General features: G+C 44.0%; 1 protein-coding gene across 1 annotated transcript in view; it reads left to right on the plus strand.

Annotated features, from left to right (window-relative positions):
• Positions 1–23,788, plus strand: part of LOC147668193 (rho guanine nucleotide exchange factor 37-like) — a gene marked incomplete at its 3' end in the record, with an annotated part of 239,489 nt that overhangs the window by 40,467 nt on the left and 175,234 nt on the right. The window contains exon 2 of the mRNA XM_086948714.1: positions 17,887–18,566. Coding sequence (XP_086804840.1) covers positions 17,901–18,566 — 666 coding nt within the window. The remainder of the gene's footprint in view (positions 1–17,886; positions 18,567–23,788) is intronic.

Consider the following 23,788-nt stretch of genomic DNA (forward strand, 5'->3'; position numbering starts at 1 on the left):
TTCCTCAGAAGCGAGCATCGTTGAGTCCCTGGTTTTCCCGGTACCAGCCTTCTAGTCCCGGACAGCACAAAATGGTTGCTGCTGACCAGAGACACATTTCTGCACTTCTGCTGCTGGTCTAAGCTCGAGCAGGGAAAGGCAGAACAATAGGCATCCTGTCACAGGGAGATATGACCACCTCCCCGACAGGATTTAGTGTATTAGGACTGGTTGGGTGCGCTTGTCTTCATCAGCGGCATATTTGGTGTCCCTGTGCACAGTCCAGTTCAAACCAGTCCTGGGAGCTGTTGGCTCGTGCTCTGGCATGAAACTGGACAAAGGACATGTGAGTAGCCTCCCCACTGTCCAGACCCTCCCCTGGGAGGGTCCCCTGAATCTGTCCAACCCTCTCCAGTGGGTACAAAAGCGCTTACCTGGCTGTAGGACCCTAGATTCAACATGGACAGGATTCTGAACTGAAAACACTGAACTGCGACCATCTGGACACTCTGAACTTCTTTTGGGCCTGACTTCATCTCCCTCTAAGTCTGAAGCATCATCTGTGCCCATGCACCATACAGGCTCCATGCAGGACCTGTGGAGCATCAAGGAGAACCAAAGATATCTCCCTTGAAGTGAAGGAGTCACTCCTCAGCATCCGCAGGCATGACAAAATGACTGGCCGGTCTGATGCTCCTAAGATCCTACAGACTCCGAAGGCTACAGCAACAAGTAGGTAGGTCCCTATGTTTCTTGAGGTCTGAGCTGCCATATTACCAACTTTGAGACCAGACTTTCTCATGGGGGCTGCAATACCTGTACCCCTGTGTACTGCGTTCATTTGCAGTTGCATATGCTTGTTGGCATGTCCCAAGCAAGTGCATTGGGATCCGTGTAGCCCAAGCCTCTGGCACCATTTCCTACAAAGAACTTCAGCCTCTTCACACCGAGTGCTCCGCGGGCTGCTGTTTGGTGAAATTGCTTGAGGTCCTTTTGCGACTCGCGGCCTGTGAGTCCACTTGTGGGTCAACTTTACTTTTCTTGGGCTCTCCCGATTCCTCCAGGCCTGCCCTGATTCCCCTAGGTTTGGTGAGTCTTCTGGATCTTTCTGGTATGTACCGTAACCTTCTTTGACCTTCTATATGGGTTGCCATTGCCAAGGCTTGTTGATGCTCCCGACAGACACCGACCCCTCTGCACTCGACATCCTTCATGCAAAATATCGTTTGTGGCTCCTGGTTGTCCTCTACATCTCATGATGCCTGTGGCTGCAGAGTCAAGAACCCCCTCAACGCACCTGAAGAACCCAACATCGTTGGGCGTTCGTCTACCGAGCCCCTGGTCACTCCTGAGTGAGACAGACTCTGTCCCCTCTGCTGTCAGATACCCTTTGACCAGAATCCACCTTTGGATTCCAATGTACACTTTTTTCCTTCCAGCAGCGGCTCTTCTTCGAAGTCCTTTTTTGGGTCCGATGGCGGTTTCTAACGACACTTCAGACCTGTGCACCCTGCTTCCCTGGGATTGGTAACTCTGGTACTACGGTATCCAACACTGGGGTGGCTCTCCAACCTCCTAACTTCCTATGGGTTTCGTCAACATCCACTGAGAAGGGTCCTTAAACTCTAAAACTTCAACCGCAACTCTCCAATAGAATTGTACGGAGCACATGGTCGTCTTCCCACACTACACCCGTCCTCCGTGGGGACCCTACTTACTCACCTTGGGTGGTTCCTTGGGTGCCAGTGATTCTACAACATCTAGACCCTGACTCGAGTCATGGTTCTTATACCACTATTTTAGTATATGGTCTGGTCTCCCCCTGGAGCCTGGCATGTATTAGTGCTATTTACTATTGTTTCTGTGCTACAGTATTGTGTGCTTTATGATTATCTCCGTGTAGGAGATACTGTGTCATAGTAGAGAGTGCTATATTAATAAATACATATTTTTATAACTACTGTGTGGTTCTCCTTTCATTTAACCAATACTATAAGGTTGCATTCTGGTAAAACAAGCTGCTTAACATTCCTTCAAGGCTAAGCTTGAAGGCTGCTATCCACAGCTCCCACTTGGGTAGCTTTCTAAAGTTATCTTTGAGCTATTAAATCACTATAAGAGTTGTTTGGACTGGTGCAAGGTGCCCACTTGAATTAGTGGACAGCACATACCAGGCCAACTTCGCACATTGTTGATGTAGAATTGATGTTGAATCTGTAAGTCATGCTCTGACTGAAAGCCCTCACGTGAACTATTGGAAAAAAAAGCTACATAACCATTGATGTTTGAATGATTGGGATTTAGATAGAAATGTAATACATTTGATCGCTCTCAAAAATTGCAGATACAATATTGAATCTGTATAATTTGAAGAACCTGATGATGTATTTGTAAGCAATGTTTGTAATTTCATACATGACTGGATGACATAAGATGGTTCAGAGGATCTTTTTGATATTCACTGGATTGTTTGGATGATGTTTTAAAACATACAGTAAAACATAAATGAAAACTGATCAGGTATGATCCAGCGGGCCAAAGGAAATTCAGTCTCATATGTACAACTCTCCACCACAATACTCACCATTATTAATGAATTCTACACTAGGCCCATAAATGACTGAGACATGAATTGACCAACTAAATCATATGACCTAATTAATCGAACACCTTTATAAACATCTAATTAAGTCAAAATCATAGGCAATGGATAAACTAATGGTGACTCAAACGAACCAAACAAGACCAGCTTGTCATTTCAAAATCTATTTTATTAGCTTTATTATCAGGCAAAGGGCATTTTTAAGTAATTAATTCTTTTATTTGCATTTTAATTAGCAGCATTATTTATTAGAAAGGCACATTAGACTGTCAGTTTAAAACAAAATCAGCATGAGAAATGCTTAAACATTTAGGAAATCATTGCCTAAACCCTATTTTCCTAACTAAACTAAAATGAACCTAAGGACAAAAAGTTAAGTATGGAAGTTCTTACGTGAGAGGAAAGTCCGACAGCATCTCACGAGCAAAGGAATTAGCCAACAGTGCTCTTCTCAAGGGGGCAATTTTTATACCTTTTCTCTATCTAAAACTAACTAAAAGAATACAAATAACCGACCAACACGAAGCATGATTGGTCAAGAAATGTCACTTCATGAAGTCATTTGCCTTTCACATTGTAAGAATCACGTTCTTTAAGAGCGGCATTGTCCTTTGACTACGTGTGTCACAGGCTCTTTTGAAGCTTGAAACATTTAATAAAAATGTTTGTTGCTTCCTCCGTCCAAGCTTTTCCGCCGCTACACATCCTGTCGTTGGCAATGAAAGTTTATACAATGATTATCTCAACGCTCTGCACAGCCTAGCTTCCGCGTGTGTTTTTCAAAGAATTATGAAGAAAATGTTTTTTTTCTTTTCATTCACTGCTGTGCAAGGCCCAACTCGACATGACTTCGGACATCCATTTTAGAAATAGGCCACTGGCCTCTTTTAGCATGACTCTAGTATGCAAGGAAACAGAAGACATCAATTAATTCAAGAAATGATAATTATTCTGTTACCCACCCCCTTGACTAATGTTAACCCATTAGTCTATGTTACCTAGCATAATGCACAAAAGACAAACAAAACACAATCACATAAAATAACACGACATAACAAAAGCACATTTAAGAGAATGCACATTCTATTATTTAAAACAGCCACGGTTAATGTTTGACAAAACAAAAGACAAGGTAAATATATTATTTAAAACGTATTGACAAACATAACAAGAGCACATTTAATTAATCCCATATGTTCGTGTAGGTGCACATTATTCTAGGTTGAATCAGTACAAAAATATGCAACACTTGTTAATGAATTAAAAATTATGGGAGTTTAAATCGGCGTACTGAATCTAAACTTATCTCTAAAGTCCGCTTCATCAACTCCCTCATCTGGTGATTTTTAAATCACCAAACAAAACCCAAAAATTTACTCAAAAATGTTACTTTTAGAAATGTCATATAATGATCTCTCTCTGTGTTAGTAAATCTAAACCCCTGTTTCATCAGTCTGTCTGGAACTCTCATATTGAGCCCTGCGAAATTCATCCATTTCTATCTCCCTCTTCTGAGCTTTTCTGAGTTTGTATATACACTTCTTTTCCCTCACATGCTTCTTTCTCTTGTGAATCATGCAACTGATTTTTAACAAAGGTGTCACTATAACAATGATTATTACAGGATAAAGCACTTTGCCAATGATTGAACTGCCAATTTCAGCAAACCATTCCCTGATTGCCCCAAATCTTTTAGCCAAACGTTCAGAAAAACTGTCACTTTCCATGGGTTCTATTTCAGAGTGAAATTCTGTGATATTCTTAATCAGTAATTCTATGTTCTGACTCTTGTCTGGGATATATGTGTAGCAGTGCTGAACATGCAATTTTTTTTTTTTAAGTGTATCTTATATAGCGCACGGCTACCCCAACGGGGTGTCCCGGCGCTTGCATTGGGAACCCGTCCTGGCTTTTCCCTGTGAGATAACCCGTACTGGGCATCCCCAAGGTGAAGGCCAGGCATCCCGCCGCGGGGGGCCGTTGTGGAGATTAAGCAAGCTATTGCCCAGAGATGCAGAGTGTGAACCCGTGGTTCGAGTAGGCACCGAAGTGAGAATTATCGAGTCCGTGGACACTTGGGCTCAGACCCTGCCGCGTCGGGAATTGAACCCTGGTCCCGGGTCTGACCTCAGCTTCCGGGTATGCCTCCTCTAACCATTGAGCCACACTTCTCCAAATCCCACAGACTCCTCCCTCTTTTGCTAGGAGAATGTCTAACGCAAGCCTATTCTGCATAACCATGCTTCTGGTGGCAATGAGCTCAGTATTGACCAATTGGAAACCACTTGCAGTATCAGTGAATAATCTGTCAACACTTGTGGAAACCTTTCTGATTTTGATTGCATTCAAAGTTATTCCCACCATAGGAATTATCACACCAAATATATCTCCCATGATCTCAGAGAAGCTTTCTCTTTTGTACCTATTCAGGTGTTTGCCAATTTCAAATGAACCTTCCCCATTTCTGTCAACATGGAATATTTTAGGAAAGACTAGTCCAAGGTAACATGTACCATACCAATGGTCAGGGAGACTGAAATATGCTTTGTTCCCACAGACAAAATACATTCCTGGGAAAATTGGGTCCTTACTACCTTTAAATCCCCAACCCCCTACAATTCGATAAGTGTCCTCACATTGGCTTGCACCGACAAAATAATTGTCATAAAGCGTGTTATCTCTTCTAATGCAGAACTTTCCACTAACTGGATCATCTATGTGAATAGCAGCAAATCTATTTTCACCATTAAGCTTCTCATCTTCGAGATGCCAAAACTTGGATTTAGAGTCTGTTTCAGCATTTCATTCCTTTTGTAAATCGCCCTCCTCTCCTCAACCAAATTGAGAAAAGATCTTTCTTCATCTCTCATTTTGCAGGTTAGATTATTTTTGTAAGCCTACTCATATGTGAGTTCATTAGTTACCAGGAAGAATTCCCTCATCTGTTTGGCAGGCCTAACTTTGTTAAGAATATGTACAACCTTCAAGTTAGCGAATGTCTCATCGAAGTCTGAGTAATAGTACTCCAGACGACCTGTTTGATAGAACAAGCTAGATATAACACTGCATGTTATTCCATAAGTGAGAGGAAGCATATTATATGTACAACTCTGCACCACAATATTCACCATTATTAATACATTCTACACTAGGCCCATAAATGTCTGAGACATGAATAGACCAACTGAATCATATGACCTAATTAATCAAACACCTTTATAAACCTCTAATTAAGTCAAAATCATAGGCAATGGATAAACTAATGGTAACTTAAACTAAACAAACAAGACCAGCTTGTCATTTCAAAATCTATTTTATTAACTTTATTATCAGGCAAAGAGCATTTTTAAGTAGTTAATTCTTTCATTTGCATTTTAATAAGCAGCATTATTTATTAGAAAGGCACATTAGACTGTCAGTTTAAAACAAAATCAGCATGAGAAATGCTTAAACATTTAGGAAATCATTCCCTAAACCCTATTTTCCTAACTAAACTAAAATGAACCTAAGGACAAAAAGTTAAGTATGGAAGTTCTTACCTGAGAGGAAAGTCCGACAGCATCTCACGAGCAAAGGAATTAGCCAACAGTGCTCTTCTCAAGGGGGCAATTTTTATACCTTTTCTCTATCTAAAACTAACTAAAAGAATACAAATAACCGACCAACACGAAGCATGATTGGTCGAGAAATGTCACTTCATGAAGTCATTCGCCTTTCACATTGTAAGAATCACGTTCTTTAAGAGCGGCATTGTCCTTTGACTACGTGTGTCACAGGCTCTTCCGAAGCTTGCAACATTTAATAAAAATGTTCGTTGCTTCCTCCGTCCAAGCTTTTCCGCCGCTACACATCCTGTCGTTGGCAATGAAAGTTTATACAAAGATTATCTCAACGCTCTGCACAGCCTAGCTTCCGCGTGTGTTTTTCAAAGAATTATGAAGATTTTTTTTTTTCTTTTCATTCACTGCTGTGCAAGGCCCAACTCGACATGACTTCGGACATCCATTTTAAAAATAGGCCACAGGCCTCTTTTAGCATGACTCTAGTATGCAAGGAAACCGAAGACATCAATTAATTCAAGAAATGATAATTATTCTGTTACCCACCCCCTTGACTAATGTTAACCCATTAGTCTATGTTACCTAGCATAATGCACAAAAGACAAACAAAACACAATCACATAAAATAACACGACATAACAAAAGCACATTTAAGAGAATGCACATGCTATTATTTAAAACAGCCGCAGTTAATGTTTGACAAAACAAAAGACAAGGTAAATATATTATTTAAAACGTATTGACAAACATAACAAAAGCACATTTAATTAATCCCATATGTTCGTGTAGGTGCACATTATTCTAGGTTGAATCAGTACAAAAACATGCAACACTTGTTAATGAATTAAAAATTATGGGAGTTTAAATCAGCGTACTGAATCTAAACTTATCTCTAAAGTCCGCTTCATCAGGTACATTTTTCTACCTAATCATGTTTGGATCTATGCGTCTATGCGCACACACACAAGGAATGTGTACAATCTCTCTCTCTCTCTCTCTCTCTCTCTCTCTCTCTCTCTCTCTCTCTCTCTCTCTCTCTCTCTCTCTCTCTCTCTTTCTCTCTTTCTCTCTTTCTCTCTTTCTCTCTTTCTCTCTTTCTCTCTTTCTCTCTCTTTCCCCCCCCCCAAGGGTTAAGCCTGAACAGAAACAGGAGTCTAAGAGGCAAAACGCTTTCAGATTTGGCAAAAAATTGGCGTCTTTTCTTCTCATTCTCCCTCGTACTCAATAGCTACATTTTCTTTCTCGTTCTGTCTCTCACACACTCTTTCTGAGTTTTACCCCTGCCTCTCTTTTGTCTGTAACCTGTAACTATCTCCTCCTCCAATTTCTCCACTCCCTCCTCTATTACTCCCTTTATCGCTTTTTCTATTCCGCCCTCTCATTGTTTCCACTCTCTTAATCCATGTGGAAATTCAAAGAACCAAATGCGCTGGCTAGACCTACTCTGCTCCAACCAGGAGCTTTGACAATGACGTGATAGTGCACTTGAGGGACGCAGGAGAGACTTAGGCTCACTTTTGGTGCAAGAGTCCCAGAGGACACCGGGCCCAGTCCGTCTCAAGGGGCCCGTCCACCTATCCTGTCTTGTTGAATATACCTGTGCCATCTGTATGTCTAATCTATGTCACCCCGAGTGGGACGGGTGTGCCCAGACGTGGGTCCTGTGCTCTCCAAGCCACTGGAGTCAAGCATTCCTGGTTGGGGAGGGGTGTTACCCCGAAACCGGTCTCAGGATGCTTGATTCCGGGCCTGGACTGTTCCCATAGGGAGCAGGGTCAAGACTGATTTGCATCTGGCTTGGTTCAAGCTGGAATGGCATGAGGATCACACAAAGGATGGATTTAGGCCCAGATCTCTGTACTGGGGTGAATGTATGACAATGTTCTGCATTCTGTCCATCAATTGTTCTTTTTGCACATGTCTGCTCTGTCTACATTCATAAGACATTTAAAACCTTCAGTGCCTATATAATGTAAATATCGAAATTATAGTAGCAGAACGCTAAAAATACTGCACCTGTTAACTACTACCACATGACACGGCGTGTCCTGCTCTCTCTGATGTGACCCATGACAGTCTCGTTTTTTTCCCCTCTTTTTGGTATTATTTACTCGCAAAAGTGATTTTTTTTTCTTGCTTCACAGCATTGATTTCTTCTGCTGTGCAGGGAACCACTGATATTTTTCGTAGTCTCTTTAAACATTATAAAAATGTTTGCTTTATGCCTGGTTTCCTGTAAAGAGAGAACTCATTAGGCTTGCCTGCATCTGATTTTGCAAACTCTTATAATTTCATATCCGACAGCTGGTAAACTAATGAACAGATGTTTCCATCTTAGTACACGGTCTCTATAAATAATTTAATCTGTGATTAGAAAATTTAGTTTTGATTTTGGCGGATGGGATGCGCCCTTAAACATGTGGTGCATAAAACATACTCATTTATATGGCAGATGGGACAAAGTACCCTGTCCCCCTAACTGTTGGTGAGACCCTTACTCTTTTTGCATTGCTTAATTTGAGCTGGTGCTCAGTACTGTCACTTAATTGGTTTCCAGTGCTGGCACCTAATTGTCAACACCATACTTGGAACAGTCTACCACATGATGGCGCTGCTCATCTAATTTAAAGATTAGCAGAACAACGGATGTTTAGGAATACAATATACATTACAATTGAATTAGACAAGGTAGTCCTGCAGTATTATCAAACTTTGAAACAGCCATAGCAATACTTGATTGTTCATTGTTTACGCGTATGCAGTTGTATCTGAGGCACAGAGAATTAGATCCAGACTTAGTCACTATGGAAATTGGTAGCTGCATAGATACGTGCCAAGCACACCCTATCTTTAAAATACCGCTTACAGACTTATTAAAACAATAAAAAGGATTTGCAGTCAATGAAGTATCTTTTCCCATTGGAAGGAATCAAAAGAAGGAATGAGAGAAGCAAACAAGGAAATGAAAATACTTCCAATTAATGCCCATTTCAGAACATCTGCCAATGCGTCTTGGTGCAAAACTGTTATTTATAGCTACATTATAGCTACATTTTCACTGTGCATTAAACTTAGTGCACGTACTTTTTAAACATTCAAAATATTTTTAAAGCAGAAGACTAAAAAACACTTTTCCTGTCAATTCTAATCCAGATGGCTTTTTATATTGATTATCAAGTATGTCTTCACATAAAGCGCCTAAATTACTCTGTAGGAAAAACTTCAGGGTTCTTGATTGGGACTGCGTTACTGGTTCAGTAGTTCCTGGTGCATGTAGCCCTCAGGCCCTCTGCCCCCTCCTGAGCCCGGAATGTTTGGTTAGTTGTGGCTCCATGAGACCTAAAGAAGGCGCATTGCTGGTCCAGCAGTTGTGATGAACTACAAAGAGGGTTTGAGGAGACGTATTTATTTATTTATTATTTGAATTTGTAGGGCGCAACCCAAAAAGGGTTTCCTGGCGCCAGACGGATTTTGTGCTGAGAAATGGCAGGGCATACAGATTAAATTATTGATTTAAATAACCAAGTCTTTAAAGCTCAACGAAAAGTAGTGTAGACAGTTTCCTTGCGTAAGGCCAGGGGGAGAGTATTCCAGAGGAACGGACCTAAATAGGAAAAAGATCTTCCCCCCCATCCTGGTCAGTTTGACTCTAGGCACCACGAAAGTACACTTAGATTCGGACCACAGATGGCTGGTGGGAACAGAGACGTGTACAAGTGACTGAAGATACTGAGGTGCTGTGCCAGTTTTGATTTTGAACATATAGCTCAGGGCTTTGAACTTATACGATTCTCCACCCTGATCCAATGTAAGCAGCGCAGATGTTCAGTTGTAGAGGAGGCTTTGGGAAACCTGCAGAGGAGCCTAGCTGTAGAATTCTGTGCCAGCTGCAGTCTACGGGTCACTGCCCTATTAGATCCCAGGTACAGTATGTTCCCGTATTCAAGTCGTGAGGTAATGAGGGCGTAGACCACGTTTTTTGGGGTGGCGGCGGGTAGCATCCAAATAATTTTCCTAAGCCATTTTAAGATGGTAAAGCAAAGTGCAGTGGTTTTAACTGTTTGTTGTTGCATGGTAAGTGCATCATCAATTATGATGCCCAAGTTTCTGACATAGCTGGAGGGCTTTGGGAGATTACCCATCTCAGCGGGCCAATGCATTGGACTCCAAAGGTCTTTTTTTTGTTGCCTAGAATCAGTATTCCAGTTTTTTCACCATTTAACTTAAGAAGATTGTGATTCATCAAGGTAGAAATTTTACTGAGACCCTGTTGGAGAAGAGAGGGTGCAGAAGGGTCAGAGTTTGAGAGGGAGAAAATCTGCATAATTGAAGAGTGTTAGACCGGCATGTTCCGTGATGTCTGCTAACGGTCTGACGTACAGATTAAAGAGCAGTGGACTCAGGATCAAACCCTGCGGAACTCCATATGGGGATGTGTAAACCTTGGAGCAATCTGTGGCAGATAAAATTTAAAAAGTGCGGTTGTCGAGAAAGGAAGTAATCCAGTCAAGAGCTGAACCGCATATGTCTAATGACTTCAGTGTGTGGATTAAGAGAAAGTGGGAGATGGTATCGAACGCTGCACTGAGGTCTAACAATATTAGTGCTACTGTCTGTCCGGCATCCATATTCTGTCGAAGTCTTTCAGTGACTCCCAACAGTACTGTCTCTGTGGAGAAACCAGTTCGAAAACCGGATTGAGAGGGATGAAGAATGTTATTAGTTTCGGTACATTGTGAAAGATGGGAATGAATATGCCTTTCAGTGAAAGATGGGAATGAATATGCCTTTCATTGAACAATGCCCACCTCTCTCCTGAGCCTACATGCTACAACTCTGCACGTCTAGCTCTTGATGCCTTCTGCTGGGACCAATAAGAATGCAGGTAAGAAGAGGTGCAGTGTTGCCTACCAAGTAAGTGTATGTAAGGGGCAGCATAACATTTTCTGTGTTTATGAGTGTATGCTTCTGTTTGTGTCATTTATGTACGGGCAGGTGTATATTGGAAGAACTCCCTGAAATCTTGGGGACCACCCATGATGTCCAGTGACCAGCCCTGTCGACTGGTGGTCACCCTTGGCATATAGCAGCAATCCCTTCCATTGGTGCCACCGTTTGCGTTTTTTGGTGCATGTGATGAAGATGCATGGGCATTTGAGGGGTTGCTGTCGACGTACGTCAGTACTGCATATACTAAACAAGAAAAGCTTGTATTTGGGCATACATTTTTATTTTCAGAAAATGAAAATTTAGACCTTCAAGGAAAAGCTATTATTTGCAGGAAACGCATGGAAATTTACAGTGATCGAAATTTGGAAAAAGGAGTTTATATATCAGATTGGAAGAAAATGTTAATTGAAGGCAAATTTAAATAAGATGACAAAACAAGCACATTTATTAAATACATGCAAAACGGACCTTTTAATACGGACACCCTCATGACTTGTGGCCTGGGATGGGTCAATTTCATATCCCTTCCACCTCTGGAGTTATTAATATTAAGGGCAGGGAAAAACAGCCCATTGTGAGTTGGATGCTGAAGGCCCTCTACAAAATTAGAAATTACAATGAAATTGGGAATATCGTGCTCCATTACCTAGTAATGTTTCATTATGACACAGAGTAGAGGTGCGGGTGAAACTTACTAGGTCCACACGTCTTTCTAATAACGATTGGGCCCAAATAAAGGTCAGACTCATAATGAGGGCCTGAATGGAGGAACACTTATTTCTAACTTTATTTGCATGGTACTGGTGGGCACTTATTGGTAAGGTGTTAAGAGTATAATAATGGTTTAACATATGAGATGTATGATGTCTGCATCTATATGGTCAATCATTCAATCAACAATCAGGTGGCTTAAAAAGCGTGACGTAAGGGTCTCAAGGCACTGGGCTGTGGGATGTGGGGGAGCTGCTGGTCCATCAGAGGCACTCTGGTTCAGCCGAAGTCTTGAGGTCCTTCCTGAATTGAGGCAGTGGCAGTGATTGCCTGAGGTGGAGAGGCAGGGTGTTCCAGGTCTTTGCTGCGAGGAAGGAGAAGGATCTTCCTCCAGCCATGGTCTTGCGGATAAGTGAGACATGGCCAGGGCCAGTTTGGTGAAGCGGAGGTGTCTGGTGGGTGGGGGAAATGCGCAGCGGGGGTTAAGGTACCCAGGTCCAGCATTGTGTAGGGCTTTGTAGGCGTGTGTGAGGATCTTGAAGGTGATGCTTTTGTTGACTGGGAGTCAGTGGAGGTCGCTCAGGTGGCCAGTGATGTTGCTGCTGCAGGGGATGTTGAGGATGAGTCTGGCTGAGACGTTCTACATGTTCTCTAGTTTACTTGAGGAGTTTCTGGTTGATGCCACATAGAGTGCGTTCCCATAGTCGATTCTTCTGCTGATGAGTGCATGGGTAACTGTCTTTCTGGACTTAATGGGGATCCACTTGAAGATCTTTCTGCGCAGGCATAACATGTGGAGGCAGGATGATGAGACAACATTGTTCTTGCAGCTCATGGTGAGTGAGGAGTCCAGGATGATGCAGAGGTTCCATGTGTGGTCCGTTGGTGGTTGGGCTTTCAAGTACTATGGGCCACCTGGAGTCTTTCCAGGTGGAGAGTGTGGAGCCCATGATAAAGACTTTGGTCTTCTCTGAGTTGAGCTTGAGGCAGCTGTTCTTCATCCATGTGATGACAGCCTTCATCCCACTATGAATGTTGCGACTGTGGGTTTGTTGCAGAGGAAGAGAATCAGCTGTTTGTTGTAGGTATAGGAGACAACGTTGAGTCCATGGTTCCTGACGATGGCTGTGAGCAGGGCTATGTAGATATTGAAGAGAGTGGGGCTCAGTGAGGAACCCTGAGGCACTCTGCAGCGGATCTCTGTGGGTTCAGAGTGGAATGGTGGTAGTTGGACTCTCTGTGTTCGGTCGGTGAGGAAGGAGCGGGTCCATTCCAGGGCTGTGTCATGGATGCTGGCGTTGTCGAGTCTTGTGCATAGGGTACTGTGGGAGACTATATCAAATACGCCCAAGAGTTCCAGGAGGATGAGGGATGCAGCTTCGCCTCGGTTGAGGAGTGTGTGGACATTGTCAGTTGCGGTTAGGAGTGTGCGCTCACTGCTGTGATTGCTTCGGAAGTCGGATTGGGAGAGGTTCAGGTTGTGGTTCACTCTGATGAACTTGGAAAGTTAAGCATTTATGGCCTTCGCAATTACCTTGGCTGGGAAGGGTAGAAGAGAGATGGGTCTGAAGTTCTTGAGGTCTGTCAGGTCGGCTTAGGGTTTCTTTAGCAAGGGGTTGATCTTTGTGTGTTTCCAGTCTTCTGGGAGTTGATAGAGTAGTTGATGGTGCAACATAGTTCGGGGCTATGGTGGTGCCGGCTCTGTTGAAGATGTGGTGCGGCAGGGGTCCGAGGGTGCTCCAAAGTGGATTCTCTTCATGATCTTGAGGTTGTTGTTAGTGTTGAGGAGAGTGCAGCTGAGTAGGGTCTGCTGGGGTCCGGTGTCGGTAGGTGCAGTGGTTGTGGAGCGGAGGGTGGGAGGGTCTTGGGTATCAAGGCTGTCAAAGCTGTTGTATATCTCCTTAATCTTACAGTGGAGAAGGTGCTGAGGTTTTTGCAGAGGTCTTGGGAGGGTTATGTTATGTTATGTTATGTTAATAACATTTATTAGGCGCAACAGCTGCCCCAGCGAAGGGGCGTCCTGGCGCCTGATCACATGTACAACACAACAGATCAGAGCTGAGAAGTGGGGACATTAGATAGCAGAGATGAACAGGTGGGTTTTGATGGCCCGTCTGAAGAGAGTCAAGCTGTTGAGGGCGCGAATGTGTACAGGAAGGGAATTCCATAGATCCGCCGCCAGAACACGGAAGGAACGTCCTCCCATCCTGCTAAGCCTGAACCTAGGCTTGTTCGCCAGATGCTGAGCTTCGGATCTGAGGGACCGCGTGGGGACATACGAAGAAATAAGGCCCGTCAAGGCCGGGGGAGAAGAAAGCTTCAGAATCTTGAATGTCAGACAGAGAGCCTTAAATTTGATTCTCTGTCTGACCGGAAGCCAGTGCAGAGAGGCCAGGACAGGAGAGACAGAACATCGTCTCGGAAGACCTACAATGGCCCGTGCAGCAGCGTTCTGCACCCTCTGAAGCCTAGTCGCCTCAGCCTGGTTGACTCAAAGGAGCAAGGCGCGCCCGTAGTCTATCCGGGAGAGGATAGAGGCCTGAACCACCAGTTGTCGCGTGGGAGGGTCGAAAAATTTGAGGACTGGTCTGAGTCCTCGCAGAATACCATAGCAGGTAGCTGCTGTCTTCTTTGTGTGGCTGGTAAAAGAAAGATTGGAATCCAGCCATACCCCCAGATTTTTGACTTCGGCCACTGGAATGGGCATCGCCCCCAATTCGAGAGGCCACCACTGGTCTCCCCAGAGTTCCGCCTGCTTCCCTACAATCAGGACCTCGGTTTTCTTGGCATTAAGCTGTAGGCAGTTGTTACGCATCCAGCTAGCCACAGCTATAAGTCCTGCCCGGAATCTGGGCGCAGTCACCTCAGGGTCCCCACTGAGTGTCACCGCCAGCTGCGTGTCGTCGGCATACGATGTCATAGTAAGGCCATATTGCCTGACGACGGCAGCCAGCGGTTTCACATACAAGTTAAATAATGTGGGGCTAAGGGCAGAGCCCTGAGGGACTCCCAGTTCCAGAGAATGGTACGAGGACTGGCCAGGTGGAATGGCTACTTTAAAAAACCGGTCCAAGAGGAATGAGCGGAACCACTGAAGAGCCTTCCCTACGATCCTCATCCCAGGGTGGGATGTCTGCTGTCCCTGTGCTGGCTCTGGCAAATTCTTTGACTACAGCCAAAGGTTTTTTGCTATTGTGTCTGTAAACTAACCAGATGCTCTGCTGTCTGAGCCTGTAATAGCTGTCTAACCTGAGGGACACTTCAGCTGCTCATTGCCTGAACGTGTGAAAACGTGGGCAGTTTTTTATTTTAATCCCCATTTAGAGCACAATTTATTTCATTGTAGTAGAATTCTATTCATATTGTATGATTGAAAATCTAGTAGAAAGAGGTAAGCAGGAAGATAAAAGGGATTATGACATCGAATTTAACACTGTAGAGGTTTTTATAAAAAGATAGCAGTGTATGTAAAATTACATAACTGAATAAATGACAACTCTGAAACTGTATTTGTTCTAGCTAACAACTTTTAAAACCGATGACAACATATTTAGTTAATGCAGTGAAAACACATTTCTGTTGCCTTTTCACCTTGTCGTTTATGTCGTAATTGCAAGACGCATTAAGAAATGCTACAGAAGGCACCAAGATGTATTGCTGATATGTTGAGCTTAAAAAATGTATGCATACCCCACATTAATCATGGAAAACTCCATACATGTTTCTAATCCATGCTGGTTATGTTTGTTATCGAACTACTAGAGTATAGACAATGATGTGGGCTACTCCTAATACCGCCATAAGGGAAAGTCTTGCAGTTATTTCCCTGGTGAATTATTTTCTCATTCCTCCATTTCCATGTTTGATTTTTTCATAAGGAGATTCTCATTTGATAAAAGCAGTGGCTTCTCCCGGAAGTGCAAACCACCCCCCATCTTCCAATCCTGATGGACTGAGGGTTAGAACTCCCAAACTGTGCTTTTTAACCTGATTCCAGAGAACTTCCTCGAGCAATCACTGACCTGCTTGAATAAAACGAAGCTTCAGCATTTAGGGCTCGTAAGTCACTGACATGTAAAACATTATTGTTAAATAGTGGCCTATTAAATAAGAATCTAGGAAGAGAGTAATTGAAAACGTGATCTTACTATTAACATATGCAAGTGTGCAAACCTGCTTATCTGAGGTTTTCCCATAGTTCATTGATAGCTATGATTACATAGATTTGCTTAATAATGCAAAAAAAAACAACTCGTTTTTTCATGAGTCGGTATGAAATTTCACGAGGTGTAGCTCCCCCCCACCCCAAATCCAATCACTGCTTGAGTCAGAACATTTCATGTTCTTGCTCCATGTTTGTGAAACACCCTTTTCTTTTCCTGCATAGTGTCAACAAAAAAAAGTCAATTCAGAAAGACATTGCTATTCCCTAATAGTTACATTGCACATATGTATGCTACTTCTCAGACAGTGTTAAAATACCTTATAATGCATATATTGTACAAAACAATTAACTATAAGTAAACTAATGTAAAGTGCATTTACCATGTCTCTTATGGCCAGCGCTTTTGTAATTCCCTTTCCCAACCCCTCAGATTACCTATGTTTCATTAGTGTTGATTGAAGCTGACTTCATCTAGGCTTGTTTTAGAGCTTATCCCATGATGCCTAAACCAAGGAACTTTATCATTCATTGGAATGTTACGCCTTCCTGTATTTGTGTTATAGTTTTTCCAGATATTCCCTCCAATACCTTTACAGTTATTTTTTTCTCCGACAAATTCCCATATAGTATTGTGTTGGGCCCAGGAGCCTACATCAATCTGGAAATTTGGGACAGTGTTTTCAGATTCCCCTGTCTTTCCTAACTTTCCTCGCCACCTAAGGGTGTTTAGAAATCAGTGGTTTTTCAAAGTCTCATAATTTCTTTCCTGGTGGTGATCATCACACTAAAATCAACTTCTATTGATTAATTAGATTGCTCTCCTATAATCTCTAAAATTCCTTCAGATGGGGTTATGATAATGGATTTAGGCTTCATTATCAGATAAGACGTCTATTGATCTTTTCCCAATGCAAGAGAATATGCAAACAGATAGAACTCAAATGCATCAGTGTTCTTGAGGAGCAGTAAATGCGGTTGACTTAATCTCGATTTTGAACATTCTCTCTGTGGTTAGATAAAGGTGATTCAAAGTGAATTTTAAAATTTGTATTTATTGTTATGGTGCAAGTCCAATTTGGCTTTGTTATGTTGTTATAATCGTTCGTAAGTGCTATTCCCAATTTAATGTTGCTCTTTCTCCATATTCTTGATGTTTTGTTTATTTCATTGCTTTATAATGTTGAGAAATGTGGGTCTTCACGATTGACTCTTCCAAAATAATTTCCTCTACTTACTATGAATTGCTAATACAAATTGAATGTGCAGAACAAAGAAGAAAAGCAGATGGATATAAAGAAAAGGTGTGATGCCTACCTTACTAGCTTCTTGATGGTCTGTAAATGTATCCATAGTCAATAAACTCTTTTTTGCGCTACTCTGTCAAATCACGTTTACAGACCATTTCCTGACCTTTACACTGCTGAAAATCTAAACACCTGTTAGATTCTCCAGAGATTGAAATTTTTTTCTCAAAGGATTAACATCTGCAGATCCTTATTGTATGAATCAGGGTTTACAATTTGTGGTTTCAGGTAAAAAAAAAGTTTGCGCTGCGAGGTTCTGTTTGGGTGGACACATAAGTTCTTACACATGAGTCCATTGTATTCCTTAACCTTTACTCTAATAGTTCAAGTTCTTTAAAAATGTTAAACATATCAATATTTAAAGAGCTGGAAATAACATGTAAATCCCCGAGTGCTGATAACCTTTCGTGGCTTCTTGACCTCAAAATACTGTGGTGTCTTGAATAGTGAAGTAATGCAGTCAGCAAATGGATCCAGCCTTTGTAGTAACAAAAAAATATTACGCATTGCATTGTGATGTATGACAGTAGTTCGTATGCGTGACTAACGCTGTATTTAAAATTTCAAAGTTGGAGTCTCCACAGCTGTGATTTCTGTCTCTCTTTCACTCCTCAGTGCAACCAGCTGACATGGCAAGACGCAGTGCACATAAGTTCCCTCCCAGAGAAAATAATTCTGTTATACCAGACCTTCATCCTAAAGGGACCTGCGATGAAACATATGATGTCCCTCCCAATGAGGATGCCTTTCCCATATATGAGGAACCTCCAAAAGGAACTAGTGATGAGGTAAAAGATGATGATTTTCCTGAATTCACAGGAAGCTCCAAGATATATGATGACGTTTCCTCAAATGACAAAGATTGGACCTCGTATGATGATGCATCTAAATTCACTGCAAGTTCTGCGATATCTGAAGATATTTCTAAAAGACATACATGCATTGGAACATCTGAACAGCCGCACATGGGAAAAAACACTGTTAACCATAAAATGTCTCCCTGGGTATCGATGCGCCCCCTGCCAGATGTGCCAACCCAGAGGCGTACCCCTAGTAGGAATGGGGCACCACCCACGGTGGAGATCAGTGATGCATATGAAGAAACTGCCACATATCTGGAGGTGCTTCCAGCCTTGACAACCCCAGAGACAGATCATGTGTATGAAGACGTGGGGACTCTCAGCAGGACAGACCAGCAGCAGCAGCTGGCAGTGAGTGAACTGATCATGACTGAATCTAGCTACATTCAAGACATCCAGCTCATGGCTACGGATATTCGATCCCAGCTGCAAAAGGTACGCTTAAAACCTGCCAGACAAGACATAAACTCATTGCTTAATGAAATAAAAAATATAGCAGCCTTACTTCTCAACAGGAAAAAGTGCACGGCGTAGGCATAGAAATACCTGATAGGTTACCAGATGGGGTTACTGACCCTGTTGATTTAGATTTCTCTTTGCCAGAGAAAATGGCCTTGCCCTCTTTTTGGTGGCATCCCATTACCATTGCTAAACGTTGAGTTGAAAGCCTCAGTCTCTATTACAATGTTTGTACTAAGTTTAAATGACCAATATCAAACCAGTAGGTCTGGTTTGCTTCAGGTGCACGTCTGTAACAGGGCCAGGTGGCAGGAATAGGTCTAGAAGAAAGCACATTGGTTAAGTTTGTATAGGGAGCTGAACAGTGGAATGTCAACTTGAGCATGTCTGTGTAATATGTGATCTCGCCCTCGATGAGGTTTTCACACATGGCACAGGCTGTTAGCTGGTAACCACAAAATGGGCTTAGTGTGAAAAAATGGTTTTAATGAATGGTTTAACTAGTATGTCTAAGATGTTTTTCATTTGAATGGGCTACTTGCATATTGCTTCTTGCTTCACTACTGTTGTTTTGTTACAGTATGTGCTGCCATTTTATTTTTACTTTTTTTAAGCGTAGCAATGCATTTTTCTGTACAGGAACACGTTGAAGTCATTATAGGTTTCACTTGGAGGAAGTTAGGTTTTCTATGCAGTAAAGTCAGATTTCTGGGATGATGTCGGAGTTTCCACCCTTTTTCTAGCTCATTGTTTTTCTTTATAGAATTTAGAAAATTGACACAGAATGCAACTAAAAAAGGGAACTTTGACAGAATAAAGTAAGGAAAAGGGCATCTCGAATGAATTGTCAACCCAGGCAGGGATATACCCTGCAATCTGCCCAATTGCCAGTCCGACACATTGGAGTGATGAAATACTTTAAGGCAATTACCTCTCTCTAGTATAATAAGGAGAACCACAGTCCCCTCTCGTCTCTGACTCTACTGGGAAAGGGCTCAAAGTATGTGATGAGGGCACTGTCCCTGTCCGATCCCTCCTTTGCACAAAAAGCTATGAAGGAGATCTGTTAAGATGGGGTAATAAAATATCAGAACTACGTCACACAAGCTCATCTGATATTTTGTACTTTTCTGTGGTTCACTCAAGGGACCTTATCCTTCAAGAATTGTTCCCACTCTCCTAAGAAATGTCCCACTTCAATGACTTTAAATTTGAGGAAGCACTCCCAGGCCCCTCGGTCACTCGGCCACCTACTACCCAAACAACACAGGACCAGAATACCTGACCAGAAAAGCAAAACATGTGCTTACACTTTCACTAACCCTCCAGGCACCTATCTGCATCACTCTCACTTGCACACATTCCCAACATCCGCAAAAGCAAAACTGGAGGTCGCTCATTTTCGTACATCGCACCCAAGACATTAAACAAACTCCCTCTACACATCAGCGCCTCCTCCTCACTTCTTGAGTTCCGCAAGAAGCTGGAGACCTGGCTCTTCAAATATGCACCTTGGGGACCTACACACCTGCCCAAGTGCCTGGATACCCTCAAAGGCTATTGGTGCGCTATACAAATCAAAATAATGTAATATAACATAACAGCTTGTGGGAACACTAAATAGTAATTTTTAGTGCCTAACTAGGGAAAAGTAAAGATCACTGCATCCGCCACAGAGCCCTTTAAAGAATGCTTTGACACACAATTCCTTAACATGGCAAATCAGCTGCTGCATCAATTAGGCAGATCCATCAAAAGAGGAAAAGCAGAGGAAAGCATGTATGGCCGGGATGCCCGCCACCCCCTCCCAACACCAATTCCCAATGGGAGTAGACAAACACAGGTTTGAACTTTTGGAAGGCGGGGGGGAGTCACCCCCCGGCCGTATTTATTAAAATATGAAACAAAATGTAAACATTAAATAAAAGTTTCATAGATTATGTACAATTTTACATTTATTACATTTCGATGAAGACATGTTCTTTGGCTAACCTTAACAAATCTCTAATACAAAGGTTTCCTAGGCGAGTCTAGCATCCTGAAAATGCATACATTCTAAATTAAAATTGTACATCCTAGCATTAAGGGCCAACGGCAAGGTCTTAACCGGTGTCAGATCCCTACTACCAAAATCCCGCCCTCACGGTGTGAGTGGCGCATGCGCAGAGGACTTTACCCTCATTGCCACCTGTAACTTCCCTTGTCGTGGGGGCCCCCTTTTCACTCGACGCCATCTTAAAGGTCGTCCGAGTTCCCGTGTGAGGTATCTGTAGGAAGGACAGCGTGGACTCCCCCCCCCATCCCACACTCTCTATTCGCCGTCGCGGATATCCGGCCCTCGGGAAATTCGTCGGAGGGGCATCTAGCCGTCTCCCCCTAGGCGACCCATCCTTAGTGGGTGCTGCCTCCCCGTGGAAGGGGCCAATGGCCGCCTCCCCCGGGCGCTCCCATCCTTTCTGGGTGGCGCCCCCCTCTGGGGACCTTGAAATTACTGCTCACCGATCATGACCTTACCGCCACAGGCCGGATAGTTGACCGACTATCCGGCCCCCCCAATCCTCCTAAAGGTCATGCTTCCTCAAACCCCTTAGCCATGCTATGAAGTCACCTATGAGTAAATCATTTCCCTCCCTGGACAGGTGAACCCCATCATTCAGATACATGTGATCACCCCGAATACACCCGTGAGGAATGCTATGCAACTGGGCTGAGCGAAACAATTTTCCTATTTTGTTGTTAACCCTTTTCACAGAATGGTTCAACGCTGACACTGAAATACCCCCCGCCAACTCTTCCTGGGGATCATGTGGGACCAGGCAATTGTGCACCCCGGGAGTTTCTTAGCCAACCAGCTAACTGCCGACAGGATGTGTTCCAATAACACTCGTCTTCCTAGCTCCACTAAGTCGTTGCCACCCAGGTGTACTATGACTACAGATGGCGGTGACCTTTGCCGCCCTAAAAGACCCTCAAAGAACGATTGAAATTGGTCAAAACAGAGTCCGCCCTTCCCATGGAAGGTCACTCTGTACCTGTATTCCCCAGATGCGTGAGTCGCGTCACCTGCTTTGAATACATCCCCGGCGCGCCTCACATATGAGTGGCCCACGACCCATACCACTCTTTCTCCAGTCGGTGATCCTCGACCGCTGGTCTCCTGGTGCTGGGTCGACTTCCAATTCCGCCCCGCGTGACAGGCTTGCGAAACTGTAATTCAAACAAAAGACAAGAAGCGTGAGTGCATGTCAATTGATCTTTACAACATGTGCAATCGCACATACCTTTTGAAGCAATTCGAGGCCCATCGTCCCAGCTGCTTTACTTCTTCAGCACTCTGACCCCGGGCTGTAGCCTCAGTAGCAGCCCCTATCCTAAATGAGTGTGTCCCGAAATCGCATGGGTCCATGCCCGCGGCACCGATTGACAGTGCTAACACCCTCTGAAACTGAAACCTCGTCAGTGGAGTGCCATCCTTGTGCCTCAGCAAGCTCCCCCCCCCCACACAGCCATCCTCAATGCCAAGTATTCCTCTACGCATTTTATCGGACAAGTGGGGGACCCTTGTGCGCGCTGCATGATAACACTCGCACCCATGGCTCCCTGGTCAGTCTTGGACCTGGCTATCGAGATTATCATCGTATCACCCCTTATCTGGATGTGATCCCTGCCCAGGCCTCCCTCTATATACTTCTTGTTCCTTGCGGCCAGTTCGCTCACCCGCATAGCCCCGTGGAATGCCAAGGAGAAAGCTGCCCGGAACAGAACTGCTTCGTAAAGGGAGGAGCACGTCTCATCTAGCTTCGCTAAGAGTAGAGACAATCTATCTAAACCAATCGGGTGCCTCGTATCCTGCTTGCGACCCTCAAGGCGTTGTCAGCCGCGGAGTGCCTTTCTAACCAAAAAGGAATCCGTCGGGTCTCTTATGCCATGCACCTGCGCCATGACCGAAATGGCTGCCCTATGTCTATTGGCCGTTGCCGCTGATCGGCCTCCTCTGTGCAGCGCAACCAGGAACCCCAGGAAGGAGTCCTCCTGACACCAGCTCTGTCTCCCTAATGGACCCAAAAATGTGCAGTAGGAACGAAACGCTCCTTCGTATGCCTTCCTCGTTCTGGGCGCTAAGCTGGCTGCCACGAGGTCTTGTAATCCGGGGCACCGATTAGCCATAGTGCTTCGGGGAACGGTGCCGCCACTAGGTCCGCTGTGGGTAAGTAGCCCCTGAAAGCCTGCATGTGTGAACGAGAGAGTGCATCAGCTGCATAATTAAGAACACCTGGCACATGCTTCGCCCTGAACTGTACATTCAATTTCATGCAACGTAATACGATTTCTTTCAGTAATCTCAAGATCCACTTGCAGCGGGCTGCCTGCTGGTTAATGCACTCAACTACAGTCATATTATCAGACCAAAACACCACCGAGCGGTCCCTGAAATCGTCTGGCCATGCCATCAGAGCAACCCAAATGGGGAACAGCTCCAAGAACCCAATGTTACCTGTCAGACCGCTGGAGTGCCACCACGTCGGCCATACTTGCGCCGACCATTGGTTACCAAAAATGGCACCAAATCCCACGCTCCCAGCTGAGTCGGTCCACAAACCTAGCTCATCCGAAGATGCTGGCGGCTTGTTCCACACAACTCGACCGTTGAAGTCCGCCAGAAATGCCAACCAAATGCGCATAACCTGGCGAACCTTTGCCGACAGTCTCGTACGGTGGTGTCCCTCCTTGAGACCAACCATCGCTTGTGCAATAGAGCGTGAGAAGGGGCGGGCCATTGGTATCACCTCAAGGCAAAGTTAAGCTGACCCACCGTTTGCTGTAACTGGTGCAGGGTCACTTTCTCCTTGCCCAGGCATTGTATCAGGGAAGCCCTAAATTTGGCCACTTTTTCCATCGGCAAACAGAAACATCCTTCCACCGAATCGAGCTCAATTCCCAGAAACTCCAGTGAAGTAGATGGCCCGACTGTTTTACCTGGTGCCAGTGGGACTCCGAACTCCCGCGTGAGGATGCAGAAGTCCTGTAGCGCCTGCGCACATCTCGTATCGCTGGCCGCACCCAAAAACAAGAAGTCATCTAGATAGTGCATCACATGCTTATGGCCCATGGCCTCGGTGAATACCCACTGTAAAAAACAGCTGAACATTTCAAAATAAGCACAAGAAATGGAGCAACCCATCGGCATGCATTTATCC

This window comes from Lissotriton vulgaris, unplaced genomic scaffold, assembly GCF_964263255.1.
Source record: "Lissotriton vulgaris unplaced genomic scaffold, aLisVul1.2 SCAFFOLD_2172, whole genome shotgun sequence".
NCBI lineage: Eukaryota > Metazoa > Chordata > Amphibia > Caudata > Salamandridae > Lissotriton > Lissotriton vulgaris.